This window comes from Pezoporus flaviventris, unplaced genomic scaffold (genome assembly GCF_033815535.1).
Source record: "Pezoporus flaviventris isolate CSIRO_AGI_PZ_B2104156 unplaced genomic scaffold, CSIRO_AGI_Pfla_v1 ptg000029l, whole genome shotgun sequence".
Classification (NCBI taxonomy): Eukaryota; Metazoa; Chordata; class Aves; order Psittaciformes; family Psittacidae; genus Pezoporus; species Pezoporus flaviventris.
In genome coordinates this window covers 13318009-13334582 of record NW_026892577.1, presented here as the reverse complement: position 1 = coordinate 13334582, position 16574 = coordinate 13318009, and the positions used below count along the sequence as shown (strand labels likewise).

The window sequence follows — 16574 nt, the reverse complement described above, 5'->3', positions numbered from 1 at the left end:
GGGATTAGATTGGGGAATTAGGCTCATCTCATATTGTAGGACAAATAGGAATAGAAATACCAGTTAGAACAGGATATAATGACTAAAGTAGACATTTTTGAGAATCTCTTCAAGAAGGAATACTCTTAGAGCTTTATTAAGTTACAGCCAAACAGAGCATTTAAACATAACCGACAGAAAAATAAAATGAATTACTGTTAATTCACAGATTAATGTGCTGGTTTTTCTTTAATTTGTGGCTGAAGATACTAAAAATAGTGTTTTGGTTTTGTGCAGAAAAGTTATTTCATTATTACATTGTATCTAGTGTGAGGTAATTCTTTATGCAGTGTCAGTTCTGACCTTGGTATTTTCCAATTTCATTTTTTATACTAGAATCTGAGTTCAGAGTACCTTTCTGAATTTGAGGTTTTTGCATCCCTGTATGCTTCTAGAAGATGAGTAAAGATGCCTTTAACTTTGGCAGATATCTTTCATGTCAATATCAGCTTCTACATGATCCTTATATTATCAGAGCTTCTGTTACTTATTTTTTATTTCAGTGTAATCTTCATTAATCTTGAGTATCAAAAGTTCTTGAATAACTGAGAGATGTGTAGTCACCAGGTTTTGAATTAATGCTAGACATCATGTTGTACTAGTCCAGCCTCCTTACTTGTCTAGATTAATTGAAGACTGCTGCTGTAAATTGCTTACCCGTGTGTCTTTGGAGGGGCCACACCAGACTCCATAGCAGGGAGGAGAACGTATTACAGCCACTGAGGTCTAGAGAATTGAGGAAGTGTTCACTTATTAAACTTCATGGTAGGCACTAGCTCCAGGTTAGAAAACTGAATTCTTACTAACACGGACTGCTCCTGTAATCTAGCAGTTAGTTTTAACTGGTTTGGGAAATTACAATCATACCATTTACTGTACCCTCAAATGACTGTCAACTCCAGTTTCCACAGATGTAACCTCTTAGCATGACCCAGAAAAACATGAAAAAGCTTCACAGAAGAAACAAGCATCCCAAGCGGTTGCCCAGATTTTTGCTAAGTCATTAAGACACAATAAGCATTTTTCAATTTTCATTTTGCTAAAGAGATTTCCAGTATTTTGCTGTTTTAAGATTATAAAAGTCTGAAAGAGACAAAATTCAGGTTTTTTAGAGTTCAGATCTTATGGTCTGGTCAGAAGATAAATCTGAAATGTTTAAATTCATTTAAATGTATTGTAAAACATTCTTTGAAAGTATTCATGAATGTACATATACTCTTATTCATACATCTGCACTGCATCTTCTGGGAATATGTCTTACAAGGCATTTTTATATAAAATACAAAGCACGGATTGGTCTGAACCATGAAGTGTGATCGGTTGGCTTTGGAGGTGTAGTTGCCATGATAGTCTTTTCCAAGTACCTAGTTTTCAGACGGAAGCATTTTATAAGGCTGAAAAAACTGCTAAGCTACTTTAATTCGTGTAAAGTTTTTTGCTCTTGTTCTTGAATGTAATCAGAAGGGACAGTACGGAGTGAGGAGTAACAAGTGCCTAGATGGAAAATAAAATAACGCTAAAAGTAATAGTGACTGTGAGCTAATTCTTTTCATACTCAATTAATGTAGTTAGCTTTGTAAAATCTAAAACTAAAATGTTGAAGTGTGTTTATATCTTTAGGGACTGTTTTAAGATACATCTGCTAGAGGGGGAACCAATGGTTTTACTTGAAAAGTCACTTTTTATTTGGACTAACGTCTTTAACTCACTCCAGCTCTAGGTATGCAGGTTCCTTGTTTGCTAGCAAGAGTGATGATCACACTATTCTGTTTTCTTGGGCAAGCCTTTCTAGAAGTGTTCTGGGCTATGCCTGTGTTGTTAACGGAAACCTTTCCTTGTCTCTGAAAACAGCTGCATAGAATTTAATATTCTTTGAGAAGTTACACAGGACTAGAGATAGCAGGGGAAGGGGTAATTTGGTAGATAAAAACAGAGGAAAATGGCTTTTTCAGTGTCTATCTTAATTTTAATTTTTTTTTCATAAATCATGGCTGTGTAGTGTTTATCTAAAAAGGACATGTAAAATAGTATTCACTCAATATTCTGAAAAATTAGGGTAAGTCACTACAATAATAACAGCAAATAGACTGTGTAAAGCTATATCAAAGTTTGTCATGATTTAAATACCGTGTATCATCATGTAGGCACTGTTTGTGTCAAGAGTCTGAGGCAGAGAAAGTCTATCAAGCAAAGGAAGTCTAGCAGTCCCTGCTCAAAACCCAGCTGCCTCTAATTGCTGCAGGTTTTCGGAAAAGAAGTAGCCTGTAAAACACCCAAATGCCAAATTATAAAGGTCAAAGCCAACATGTTCACATTCAGTGAGAAAACTGAGTTGTACTGATTATGGGGCAAAAGAACAATCAATGCATGCTCAACAGAAAGCCCTCTTAACTCTGCAGCTGTATCCAAGTCTAGCAGCCAGTCTTTAGATGGCTCTGCTTAGTATATAGAGTGTGCTGTATTAGTTTCATTTCTGAGGTAGCAAAAGCATGGACTGCTTGGGTCAAATCTTCATTCAAACTTAACAACATTAAGTAAAAGTGAAGCAAGCTTTTTTGCCAGCTGCATTCAAAAGAACACTGAATGCCACATACAATCTTACTAATTTAAAGTCCTAAAATTCTGAGTCACTAAGGGTAATTTTTACTGGACTTTCTTCCTTTTGAACTGCTTTATTTAAATAGAAATAGCAACAGCACGTTGCTATTTATTTTTAAATAAAAAGCACATAATAAAACGCAATGCATGCCATTGTTTTTTGCTCATGCTTACTGTTTTAGGTAAACATTTTTTTCATAATTAAGTATGTAAGCATAGAAGTTTATTTTTCTGTTTACCTGTCCACTTTCTTTTAATATTTATTCATTGTATAGAATGACCAGAAACTTGGTGCCTCCATTGTAAGATGATAATCACTGATACTAGCAGATACTGCTGATAAGCAGCTCAGATGCAGTTCCTGGATAATAAGAACCCTTTATTCACTAGCCTATATTCTCACTGCTCAAAATCCTTAATTAATTAAATAAACACACTTTAATGCTGCAAACATTTTTGGCTCCATTCTGAAATCAATACTGTATGTGGGTACTCACTGCATTTAATTTATGAAAACAAACTAACAGCCTTACCAGTCATTTGTAATTTGTGTATCTTATTCAGTTCTTGGGGTTTTCTTTATTTAAAAAAAAGCTTGCTAAATTATTTTCTTTCTTGTGCCTTTATCCTTTCCAAGGTTATGCCTTTCTGCTGTTCCAGGAAGAAAGCTCTGTACAAGCTCTGATAGATGCCTGCCTGGAAGAAGATGGGAAACTTTACCTGTGTGTGTCAAGTCCCACAATCAAGGATAAACCCGTAAGTAGCTCATGCCATGGCACTTACGCTGCTTGCTAACCCATTTGCTGTTAGTCTTCTCAGTTAATAAAGAAATACTTACAGTTAATTGACTTGTCCATTTCCTGTTGCTGTCCTTGCTGTTACATTCATTGGACTTTCTACATCAGCATAACATGGTTTTAACATTTGCTACTCTCTGAGAAATGTCATATTCAATTAACATTTATATTTGATACTTCTGGTATCTCACAGGAACATGCATCCTTTTAAAATATTAGCTGTAAAACAATTGGATTATCATTTTTTCCTCTATATTATTTGAAAGAAAAGAAAGCCTTATGCAGTGAAACTAAGGAACTCCCCTGCTCCCCCAGTTAAAATCCAGCTAGCTTCAAATACCCCTGTACATCTTTAGTTTTCTTAATTAGTATTTTTGCTGCATGCAATAGCTAATCAAATTATAATTTAGGTCTCATTTACCTTAGATAAACTGCAGCATAGAAACAAGTAATGCAGACAGCTATAGCAGAATAGAAGACATGGGAACAGTAGAAACACTAGATTACCATCTCTAACACTCTTTAATGCTGGTCTTTTTTGTGGCTATGAATACATCAGATTAGATGAAAACTACAGAGAAATATGATTAGATAAGAAAATGCTGCCTTTTAAAAACACTATTACAAAGCTAGTTCAGATAAATGAACAACCCAATATTATAGCACAGTGAGCATGCTTATATGATTTCTAGGATCAAAAAATGGATGGATGAACAGCTTTATCTCAATAACTTACGAACGTATTTTTTCTCTGTAATCTAAACATTTCTTATCAACTGTGTTGCTGCTTAACAGAAGTGAGCATTCACACATTATAAGAACTCCTTTTGTATCCAAGCACAGAAATTAATTTTATCTCCACTTCTGTCAGTACTTTAAAATTTGTGGATCACTGTATGTGATGTCAGGAAAGCCGGAAGCCCAAACTGCAATTACACATACACAGTAAAATGTTCTGAAAGTCCTTTCACAGATCTCTTATTATAATGGCGATCAAGGGCAGGGAATTAATGAGGTAGGAGTTTGTAGTGATGAGATTTAACTCAAGTCTGGCCTCTAGAGGTGATAAATGAATTGTCACTTTGTTTCAAACACGTCAGATATGCTATGTTCTCAAATTTAATTTGGTGCCTATACCACTGATTTACTGCTTTTGCTAATTTAAAATTCTGTCTTTAACCATAGAAAGATTTGGCAGTTGTTTTTTTCATTTTAATGGAGTTGCCAAATTCCTCTACTAAAACCAGTCCTTAATACAGGTGCAAATTCGACCTTGGAACCTAAGTGACAGTGACTTTGTGATGGATGGGTCTCAGCCTTTGGATCCAAGAAAAACTATCTTTGTTGGAGGAGTTCCACGGCCCCTCCGAGCTGGTGAGTAGAAGGAAAACATAGGGCATGTAGCAGGGAGTTCCAGGCTAAGCAGAAAAGATGAGAAAAGGTACATGCTGTATGTTTCTTCCAAATATTTATCATTTGCTAAGTCTCCTGTCTACAAAATACAAGCTGTGAACAATTTTTATCTTTAAGATAGGTTACTAATTAGGATTTCCAGTAGATACAGTTTCCTGAGTTTGCATAATAGCCGAGAACTTGGCTGTGGTTTTGTAACATATACCATCTTAATCCTAAATCTGATTGATTTGCTGAGATGCAGACAAGTCCCCCTTTTGTTTGAATACAAGACAAACTTCTCCTAGCCCCATTCCAGTCCAATTTCAGTGGCAGTTCTATGATTTCTCTTTCCCTTTTATTCAACCCTAAGCCTAATTTTCCCTTGGAGCTACAAGTAAGGCCTCTCAGCCACTCTCCAGAGAAAAATTTCTCCCAGCCCCTGCCTCTTGGTGGCCCCGCTCTTCTGAAGACCACTTTCCAGACCCACTCCAGATGTAGTTCTTTTTCTGTATCTTTTTTTCTTCACCCTTAAGGTTTTTTTATTCACTCTGCTTTTGCAGAGCCAGAGACAAGACCCGTTAGCTTTTGGCCAGAGGAAAGATTTATCCCAGTCCAGATGTCCTGGCAGCCCCCAGTTTGTTTTGAAGTCCCCTTTTCAGTACCGCTCCCAACACTCTTTCTTCCTAACCTTTATATTCTTGGTGAGCCAATGACAAGATCATGGAGCAAGTTGAAACATATCTCCTAGCTCCATCCTTTAGCAGCCGACAGTTGTTAGTAGTACCTCTCCATCCTCACTCCAAGTCAGCCGCATGGTTTCTCTTTTTCATCCTCTCAAATCTAATCCTATCTTTTCAGGGCTGTAGTAGACAAGGCCCCTCAGTCATTGTCTGGAAGAAAGACTTCTGGATTGGATTTGCCAGTAGCTCTCTTTCCTTTGGTAGCCACTTTTCACCCCACTAGGACTTCAGCTCCTCACTTGATGTTTCTCCTAATTCAGATCCTTTTGGAAAGCTGTGCACAGGGTCCCCCAGCCACTGCTGTCAGTAAGATTTCTCCCAGCCCAGGTTTCTTGGCAGCCTCCACTTTCTTCACCATGTTAAAATAAGGCATAATTATAAGACAGTAATTATGTAAATAGTAGCAATTAAACATTAGTTCATTTCTAATTATAGTCTTTATAAAACTGTATTTCATTTGGCCCATCATAGATTACATTTGAAATGCATCATATTTGATAAATGATGTCTTTAGTTCTCCAAATCAGACAAATGGTTTCCAGCTTTTCTTGTTTGCAACTTTAAAGACCTGACACACAAGTTTTTCCTAAGATGTCTGAACACTACATGGTTTCCTTGCCCTGGAATCATGTACAGTCTTCGTCTATTGGCAAGAGTGACTTACCGGAACTACCAGGTGTTTAAATGTTCCTGATATTTATTCCTGTCACTTTTTGAGATCGCTACCTAAAGTATGACTTCAATTCATTAGAAAGTAGAAGAATCTACTAGTCACTACATTATGCTGATAGTTTTCCCTTCCTGGTTAGAGCAAGAATATTACCTAGTTTGGTAGGATGAGTTAGACATTTGTTTGCTTGTTGCAAATGGACAAATGAGCATATGTTCTTCCCTTAATGTGACACACACATTTATACAAACACACATACATACTCTATTTAAAAATTGTCTCTATTCTATATATAGTGAACTAGTGAGAATTCTGTGAGAACTGCAGGGATTTAAATTTTTAGTATATCCTTTTCATTTTATCTCAGATAGCTCAATTTTTACTTGCTACTGAATGTTTTCACACACTGGCATAAGGCTGACTTGGCAGAGCCTGTACAGGTCCCAGCCAGGTCTTTGCTTTGTGAGGGTCCGTCCCTCATCCATCTGTCAAATTTGTTTGCCTGTCAAATTTTATAGAGAACTTGGTATGGTGATCACACATCTTGGCATAGTTTACCTGCCTCTTCTCCACTTCCTTCATTTTTTTTCCCTTAACTTTCCTCCTGTATGTTCTCTCGGCCATGCATTCAGCCTGTCTTATTTTCTGAATTATAACTTCTTTGGAGTTATTCTTAAGTGTCAGAAAAAGCACCAAACCCTTTTAAAAGATCCACCATCAAATTAATGTTCTAAAAAACACTAAGTTGCACCTAAAATGTAGGCTTGCTTTTTGTTGCAAATGTAAAACACTTCCCTAATGTCTTTTCAATCTTAGTAGCTAGGGCAGTGTACCAGGTTCTAAATAGAGGAATATCTTTAAGTGATCTTATATGTAAACTAGCATTAACAAGCCTGGCTGAAGCTTGGGGACATCCTGAATATCTAATCTCAGATACCAGAGTTTTAATTTACAGTATGATAAATTCTAAAACAGTTGACCTGATACTTACTTTAACAATGTAACTCTGCATTTTTTCCCCACACTTCAGTCATACCAAGTTTCTTTTTACAGATTCTGCTTTTTGCTTTTATATTTTACTGTAGCTTGTGTAGGATTGGTTCATTCTGTTAGAACCAGGGTTTGGATGTACTGTTTTACATTTTGGAAGACAAGTAGCTAAGGCAAACAGTGTTTGTTTGGTTTTTTTTTATGCAACAAAGCAAATGCAATACTATTATTTATGTTAAAATCTATACTATTTAACACTTGACTTCTTGCAGTTGAATTGGCAATGATCATGGACCGTTTATATGGAGGTGTCTGCTATGCTGGCATTGATACAGACCCAGAGCTGAAGTATCCAAAAGGTGCTGGCAGAGTGGCTTTCTCCAATCAGCAGAGCTATATTGCTGCTATCAGCGCTCGCTTTGTCCAGCTCCAACATAATGACATTGATAAACGGGTAAGTAAACTAGCATGGAACAGAACGGTTGTTACTCACAAAACTGTACAGAAATGAAAAACATCTTTACATTAATATTGTGTTGGAGAACACTGATCTCTGTTCTTCAGATGACATTTGCTAATTACTTAGAAGCTTATTTAAGCAGCTAAAGCAGAGTGAAAAAATGCACCTTAAACATCTGAAGTAACGTTGAGCCCTAAAACCGGAAAATATTTGGTTGTAAGCTCATTTATTCTCATTTTGTTTTGAATTCTGAAGGTGAAATGCCATAGAATTTCCCAGCTTTTTCTCCTCCTCCTTTGGATGTTTGCTGACTGTACATCAACAGCTTTTACTTAGTGGCTACTTACATAGCTTCTGGCACTTCTGCTGTTATTAGGCAACATTTTTCTCAACAATGTACATCTACACTCGAGGTGCCTAAATCACAGCTTTATCATACATAGAATAGGTAATGCTGACCTCAAAAGTCTTGAGAATTATTTAACCAAACCCAAATGCCAAGAGATGCTTAATAGGTAAAAGGGGAGGAAATAAGAAGGGATTGTTCAGTGTGAAATCCTGGTTTCTAAAGGGCTTTTCAAGTACCAAGTGAAATTTACTGAAATCCGAATTGAAGACATTAGAAGAAAACACTCCTTAATTTCCAAGATACTTTTTCCATTAGACCTTCTTTCTTCATCTTTCAATTACTTGTACAGAAAACACCTATGATTTGGGGGACTCGGCATTTAGAATTATTCAAAGAACACACAGCATGCACTGCTGCTATGGATTTTTACAACAGAGGTGGCTTGTTTTCTGCTTAATCTGATAGAAAACTCTTAAAAATAATATTGGCAGGTATTGGCTGTGTCTGTTATGTGCAGTGTACAGATAAAATCACACAGCTGTAAAGTCTGAGCTATTTTTACTTTCTCTTTAAAAATCATGACTTTTAAGTCCTCAAACTGTTTTCCATGGTGCTACTCTACATCATGACTGTAACTAAGACAAGGCTGTTTTGAAGTATTTCTCGTCTTTTAGATTCTGAAAAAAAATTTACAGAGAGACTAAGAAGATTAATTTTGGAATCTTAATCACGGTGTTGAACCCTTTGAGATTTATATATCAGCCATGCTTAAAAACTTAGGGCTTTTTCTAAGCTTTAGGGGTAGAGCCACAAATGATGCTAGCTGGTAGGTTTTTTCCATCCATCAGTACTTTTCCCAGTTACTGATTGATAATTTGTTTCATTATCTTTTTATCTATATTGAAAACAGGCTTATCTGTGAGTTTGAAGAAGCATGAAATCCCTTAATCAGTCCTTAAATATTAATTTTTAAATCCAATAGATCGAAAACCCTGAGCTGTACAGCATACTTTCTTAAAATCGTGTCACTAGTAACCAAAACAAGAAAAAGTGTGAGAAAGAGAATCTATTTCAGACCTTCACAATTCATGCTTTGGAAATGTGAGTAGGTGGAGATCCAGAGATGTGCTGGACGTTGGACCTGCTTTCTTCCAATTTCATTTGAGACAGTGCCGTCTTACTTTATGTGATGCTTCTAATTTTAGTGGTATGGCATCTGATATGCAAAATGGCAATTACTCAGACTTGCTCCAAGCAGCAATAGTGGTATAGTGTAATTTAACAAAAATTAAAATAAAATAACGTAAAGTAACATATAAAATGAAGTAGTGATTCTAGCTGTTCCACAGGCAAGAAATAGAATTCCCTCTATAAGCTTTACTTCAAATGAGTTACATTTACTGAAATGTGGTCAGGATATGATGAAGTAAAATTCAGCATAAACCTTTTTTGTATAATATGTTTCTTGTTTTTCAACTTAATATTCTGTTTTTCCTTAATAGCATAAGAATTACACATGCATAAACCAATGATTTCCCCAGAATGAATAAATGCTCAATTTGTATGTGTAGGCTTGATTCTTAGGAGCAGGCACATAGCAGAGAACTCATATGTTGTCAAGTTCTGTAATAGTACTATTTCAAATGCCGAGTCAAGTATCAGACTACTTCTGGATTTGGCACAAGCACTTTAAAAACAAGAAAAATTCCAGTCCTAAGATGTTTACAACTGAGTGTAGGACAAAAGTCAGCAGCTCTCCAGTCTATTTATAATCGGTGGCAATGCCACAGGTGGATTTTTGTTAGCATAAGGCAGCGTATTTAATACAAGTACATTTAACCTTGTTTAAATTGAATCTTCATTTATTAGTCTTGTCCCAGATTGTGCAGTTCATAAGAAGGAAAAAAAAGGGAGGAAAAAGCCACCTAAACACTCTCTGGAAAAAGCCTCTGAAACTCACCAGACAGCTGAACTTTATAAGTGTCATTTTGTTCTTTATCATTTTTCTCTCTTAAATTTTCTCTCTCACACCCTGCCCCCGTAACAACTGTATTCACATTCCTCGAGGTTTCTTAGACAGCAGCAAAATCTTTAGAGATGCTGTTTTTACTGTACTTCCATCTCAGTACTTTCGCATACCTAAATTTTCCAAGAAATGTTGAATGGTTACCAAAACACATCCTTCTTTCTTGAGGTTTTCATACAAGTAAAGTGGTATGAAAATTTAACAACCAAAGTCTTTGGGTTAATCCAGCATCAGCTGAAAACCTTCAACTGATGTCAAAAAAGTCAAATGAATTAAAATACCATTCCTTCTTTTCATGCTTGGCAAAACTCTGTAATCTTCTGACAGCTCTTCTTCTTCCTGGTGCAGGTGGAAGTGAAGCCATACGTGCTGGATGATCAGATGTGTGATGAATGCCAGGGCACTCGCTGTGGTGGAAAATTTGCTCCGTTCTTTTGTGCCAACGTTACCTGTTTGCAGTATTACTGTGAATACTGCTGGGCAAGCATACACTCTCGTGCTGGGCGTGAGTTCCACAAACCACTGGTAAAGGAGGGAGGTGACCGGCCCCGCCATGTCCCGTTCCGCTGGAGCTGAACCCCAGGCCTCCCCCAGCAACAAGTACTGGAGTAGATAAAATTGTGTGAAAAGAGAGCGCTGCCTCAGGGCTTAGTGTTCTGGAAATCTGTGCATTCGTCCGCGACTTTAATGAAGATATGGGTCTTTTTATTACTATTACTATTATTATTATTTACAGTCACATTACTGAACTCAGTGTCCAGTATAATACAAACCGGCAGAGTGTAACTGTACTGATTTTGCACTTTGATTCACACAAACATCTGCTTGGTACCTTAATTTCCTACACAAGACTTGTCACTAGTGACATTACGTAGACTGCCATTCTCATCAGCCTTCACTGGGCTGATGTGTATATGATGAAGATTTTTTTTTATTATAATTATTTTTATTTTTAAACTGGAGCATGCACTTATTTTCAGAAATTTAGACTTGCCCCTAGCAGATGACTTACCAAAGTTAATATTCACAAGTAGGTGGCAGATGTAGCAAAAACTTAAACAGATATTCAGCAATCATTAGTTTGGGTCATTTAGAATAGTAATAACCCTTAAAGAAAATAAGCCTTTAGTTGCTCTCCATTTTGACTTGTAAGGATGATACCTCATAAGCTGGATCAGACTTTTTTCTTTTGTTTTGCTGAGGGTTTTTTGTTTGTTTGTTTTTGTTTTGTTGGGGGTTTTTTGTTTTGGTTTTGTTTTGGTTTTTTTTTTTTGTTAGGTCTTTTAGTGTTATGTAAATGTATGCTGCAATAGCTTTTGCTGCTATTAAAATGGTATTACTAATACCATAATACTCTATTCAGGCTATAGGGTATCAATTAAAAAATGAATATGTGATTAAAATAGTGATGGCTGCTGAAAGGAGATCAGTATAGCATACAGAAAAGCTTCCAAGGAAGGTCAATATTTTTTGACTGCATGTTTACTTAATCAGGTTGCTGCATGCAATAAATTTTATATATGTCTAACGTAAAACTTGCCCACAATGCACAAATTATGAATTTACGTAGGCTACAAAATGCTCAGTAACAAAACGAATTGATTACTGACTGGAGGAAGGCATGCCTCAGTAAATGTAATGCTTCTGAAATTAGGATCAGCCCATTACAGAATGACCTATATTACAACCAATATAAAACTAGCTGTAGGATATTCTTAAAACAAATTTGTGGATGGTAGATGAAGTACTTTGCGGTGCTCTGTTATATATCGTGCAATTTATTTTATATAGTAAAGTGATTATGTCTAGTACTGTGATCAAACTTAACTGTTAAAGCCTCTGTATCCAACATTAACATGTTTTTGACAGTTCATAACAGGTACATAAACAGAAATGAGCTCTTAGTTACAATCTCTGTCCTAATGCTTGCATCATTTACGTAGCTGCAGACCTTGTCCAGAAAACCAAAGAGCTCATGCTAGCGTACATACACTACCGATTATATAGTCTGTCAAACTAATAAACTAGGCACATTTAAGAAAGTTAGGAAACAAAGTGGTGCTAAAGAAATGTCTGCATATAAAAGTAACACGAGATGTCTGCTCTGTGGATGTGGCGTTCTCTCTCTAATCCCTGGATGTATCCTGTGAAGCTTGAACACAATTAAGACCTGCTAACACAGTGGACATTTTTTTAGCATGAACTATGGGGCTGCAGATAGCATAAAACTACAAACACACTTGGTATATACTAATGATTGTGAGAATGTGTACACTATTACTTTCTTTTTCCTCCTTTGGTTTTGCAGTTCTGGGGACAATCTGACTGGATATGACACCGCATAGTAGATTTATATGTTCTGGGTTTTGTTTGTTGTGATGTCCTTGTTTGTGTCTAATTCAGTAATTTGTTTTTCCCAATGTTTAGTTGCGAGTATTGGCTTTGAAAGGATTTTTTCTGTTTTTGGAAAAAAAAAAGGAAAAAAAAAGAAAAAATAGTTTTTTACTGGTTTAAAATGCTTATTATAATTATCCCTTTTGAAGTTACTTCTGGGCGGTTTTGTGATATTGCTTTTCCCAGCCCAGGTGTCTTTTCTGTTGTTTTTTTTTTCATCTGTACAAGACATTTTGTTATGCACTACTTTTTGTATCTAGACAGTTTTCAACAGTCGGCTGATGATTTTTTTTTTTAAAGAAAAAGGCATGCTTTCTGACTGACATGATCTTTTGCAATACCTCAATTTTGAAATATAGGAAAGAAAATGATATTTTCTAAGTAAGTTTATTCAGAAAAATATATATTAATTTAATTCTGCAAGAAAAATGATTTAACAGATGGGTAACTTTATTTTTTTCATGCTTATTTGAGTTTTTTTGAAAATGAAGAAGTTAGAGCTTTATAACTGTAATATTAAAGATCATAGCTAACCTACAGAAATCTACCTAATTATGTGAAAGAACTAAACCTTTTTGAAGAAATTCCCCTCTTTCATGTAGAAAAATACCCCCAGAGAGAAAGAGAGAGAGAGAGAAGCTGGAAAATGTAGAATATACCATAATGTTGGATTAAATCTAAACAAAATCATCATAAAGAACAGGTGTAAACACAAACTCCATTTGGTGCTGAAAGTTGTGAATAGAAGGTGAAAAACTATTTTCCCTTAATTTGTATATTTATAATCAAGTGTGATTATGCACGACTGACCAGAATTGTGAGAGTTCTTCTGTTTGTATTTTTTTAAAGAGAACTTTTTTTAGTTTATTAAATTATGACATGCTCCCTTTTCTTTTGTAAATGAATGTGCCCCCAAGTTGTTAATATGTTATATTAAAAGAGGGTCCTTCAAAAAAAAGTTATTTTTTAAAATATGGAGTTCTGAACTGCAACTTGACTAAGAAGCCCCTGGGTACAACAGGTCCTATTGTGGCCTTTTCTGATGTGAGACTTGAACTAGTCGATTTTTTTGAAGGCTAACCTAACCTCGACTATTTGTTGTTATGTGCAATACTGTTTGTACTGTTTGTATAAAAAAAAAAGAAAAATGAAAAGAAAAATGGCATAAATCTTTATTGCAGATTTATTTTCATTGCAGACTTTAGACATTGTGATTCACTAAAATCATTTTTCTACTGTCAAATATGTACCTTTTCTTCATGCTGGTATTTTTTCAATAGTAATGTAGCCTTTGTACTGAGACAAATTTTCATTGTTATTTTTAGAAAGATTTTTTGCTAAGAAAAAAATTAAACATATTTACATATTTTTCATTTTTATTTCGTATTTTCTTTAAGGAGTGCTTTCTCAACCATTAATATAGTTGTTTCTGGGAGAGACTTTCATATCTGGTCAATGTCATTAATATTATTTTGTATTTTTACTTGGAATAAATTAATTTTATGATGCTAATTCTTTAAAAGTTTATTTTTTTCATTTTCAGTTATTTTTGAAGCTAAAATCTTTGTAATATTGTTACTAAAGTGTCTAGTTTTTTGAAATGCAAAGCTTTATGTATTAACTTGCTGATGTGGTTTACAATAGTGTGGCAATGATGAAAATGGTTGGTTATGTAAAGTGATTGGAAAATTGTAACAAAGAATTGGGCAATAAAATGACAGAATGAAGCAGAAAAAAACGTGATATTTTGAAAAGCCTTTTCCTTTATCAAAATGATTTAAGGAGATAATAGGGATGTCACAGTACCAGTTCGCTGTCTAGATTTATACACCACCAGTGTTGATGAAATACTATTGCCGTTATAAGGAACTAAATCTATTGAAACAACGGGGTTTTGACCCTGCCCATTCAGCATAATGCTCCATTTCTTTTCTTGTCATGAACTTGATAGACTCTCTTTTCAATAGTCTTAGATTGAACCTCCTAAAATATATATTCTTCATTGTATTTTGCCACCATGTTATTTATTGAATTGACCCTTTCCTGCACAACTTCGTTCCTGCATATGTTTATCGGTGGCAGCATGGAGCAGGCTGTAGGTACCCACATCATTTTGTAAGGAAGTTACCACATCGTGTCGGTAGCTGCCCACTCAATGCAAAATACAGTATGGCCATTCCCTGGTAGCAATGCAGTAACCCATATTGCCACCACTTCTGAACATCTGTTCAGCTTCTTTGTCTTTCTCCGTTCTTCTCTGCCTCTCTTGTGTCTTCGTCCTTTATTTTTCTTTTGTGCTGGCAACACCAAGTATGCCAGTATGGAAACACCTTTCACTTCACTTCCATTTACATCACCTTTGTTTCCCTATGCAGCCAGCAGAAACCCCTTCCTGAAGCCAGCAACTCTCTGTTCTGGCACCTTGAACAATCCAGACTAAAACTGGTGTTGCGTAAACAGGGCATACAATGACTTTCTCTAGACAAAACAATTACTTGGACAAGTTATCGATGACCTTTTAGACCAACATATGCTAGAGTGTTAGAGTGGCTCATCTGTAACTTGCGGAAATGTGTCCAGAGTTGGTCTATTGTGTATCCTCTGTGTGTTCAGTTCTGTAAGTAATGTATAGACTAGATCAAATAGTGAAGTAAAATTTAGACTCAAATTAGGTACTACTGGTTGGAATGTACACAAATTGCAAACAAAGGAGATTAAGGAATGAAAAGGGAATAAAAAATTCCTGCTAAGTGGTACAAAGTTTATGCTTATATTTCTGCCTACATGCTTGTATTTTATAGCCTGCTAGCAAGGCATGGGCTAAAACAAATTGTATTGCAACTCTGCAGTTAGCAAATAACTTTGCTGATTTCACTATCTGTTAGAGTAGTTAAAAAAAAAAAAAAAAAGAAAAAAAGAAAAAAAAAAGGCGCTTAAGTGGGAAAAGCTCCCATGTTACTATTTCAGTATTGTGACATCTCTACTTGCAAGGTATGAGTGAAAGATTAGTCACGGATTTGTAGAAATGTCTCTTTTGTTTAACCTGGCTTGTACGTAGTTGCTTTTATGCTAGTTTGTATGATGTCAGCTAACCCCTTTTTCTTTTCCTGCCTTCCTTTCTTTTTTTAAACCAGACAAACTTCTTCATCTCTGCTGCTATAGTGTTCTATCATACCACAGAGTATTTTATATTCATGTTAGTGACTACTCTATACCCCAAATGGGTAGCTGGTCAGAAATCACATTGGTCACACAATTCTGGCACACTTAAATTTTCAGGAGCAAACGTTTAGCAGTAAGTAGAAAACCAGGGTGCTAACAGGAGGTAATTTGGGCTTTTTTTTTGTTTGTTTTATTTTCTTTTTTTCCTGGACATAGTTCTGTTGGGGTATAAAGTATTAGATATTTGTAATTTTACTGTCAAAATAATGGACATAACTTTTAGAGCATTCACAGCTAAGATATCTGTATTTGTTTTTCAACTAATTTTAAATGTACTGTATCTTTTATTACATGTTCTCTTAGATTGTTTTTGCTAGTAACTCTAACAAGGCTTCTTCCTTTTTGGCTTGGACTAATGCTTGTATGGAACTGCAGTACTGTGACTAAACATGGAGCTCAATGCTGCTATTGCTTACAACTGCTTAAACTTTGTAGTTTGGACTTTATTTTTTTCTGTAATAACTTATTAAATATAGTTGTATGAAGTACTGATATTTGTCATCCTTTGCACATGCTAAGGAAATCTTGGGATATGCCTTACGGGAATGTAAACAAACTACAACCCCCCCCCCCATATCTCCTACTGGAAAACTGTCTGCACTAGATTTAGGTTAAGCAAATGCACACCTTACATGCACACTACCTGTCTTTTCTAGTTATTTTAGAATACAACTATATGGGCCACTTAAGTTTTCTAAAATGCAAATCGTTCATTATGCTAAAATGAAGAGTTCATTATGCTAAGCCAAAGGCAAATACAAAAATATATACTGTAGAAATATTTCTGAGAATGTGGTTTCCCCCACCAAATGCAGCATCATGTGCCTTGAACAAAAGGAGCTGTTACATCACTTTCTCTGAATTTAAGAAAAATTGCTGTCTAACTTAGGCTGT

The 16574-nt window shown here is 35.6% G+C and overlaps 1 protein-coding gene across 12 annotated transcripts in view; it reads left to right on the top strand.

Annotated features, from left to right (window-relative positions):
- Positions 1–16168, top strand: part of CPEB3 (cytoplasmic polyadenylation element binding protein 3) — a 93185-nt gene extending 77017 nt beyond the window's left edge. For all 12 annotated transcript variants that reach the window (XM_061459141.1, XM_061459142.1, XM_061459140.1 and 9 more), the window contains 4 exons: positions 3275–3393; positions 4694–4808; positions 7502–7683; positions 10413–16168. In XM_061459141.1, coding sequence (XP_061315125.1) covers positions 3275–3393; positions 4694–4808; positions 7502–7683; positions 10413–10640 — 644 coding nt within the window. In that variant the 3' untranslated portion in view covers positions 10641–16168. The remainder of the gene's footprint in view (positions 1–3274; positions 3394–4693; positions 4809–7501; positions 7684–10412) is intronic.
- Positions 16169–16574: the final 406 nt, after the last annotated feature.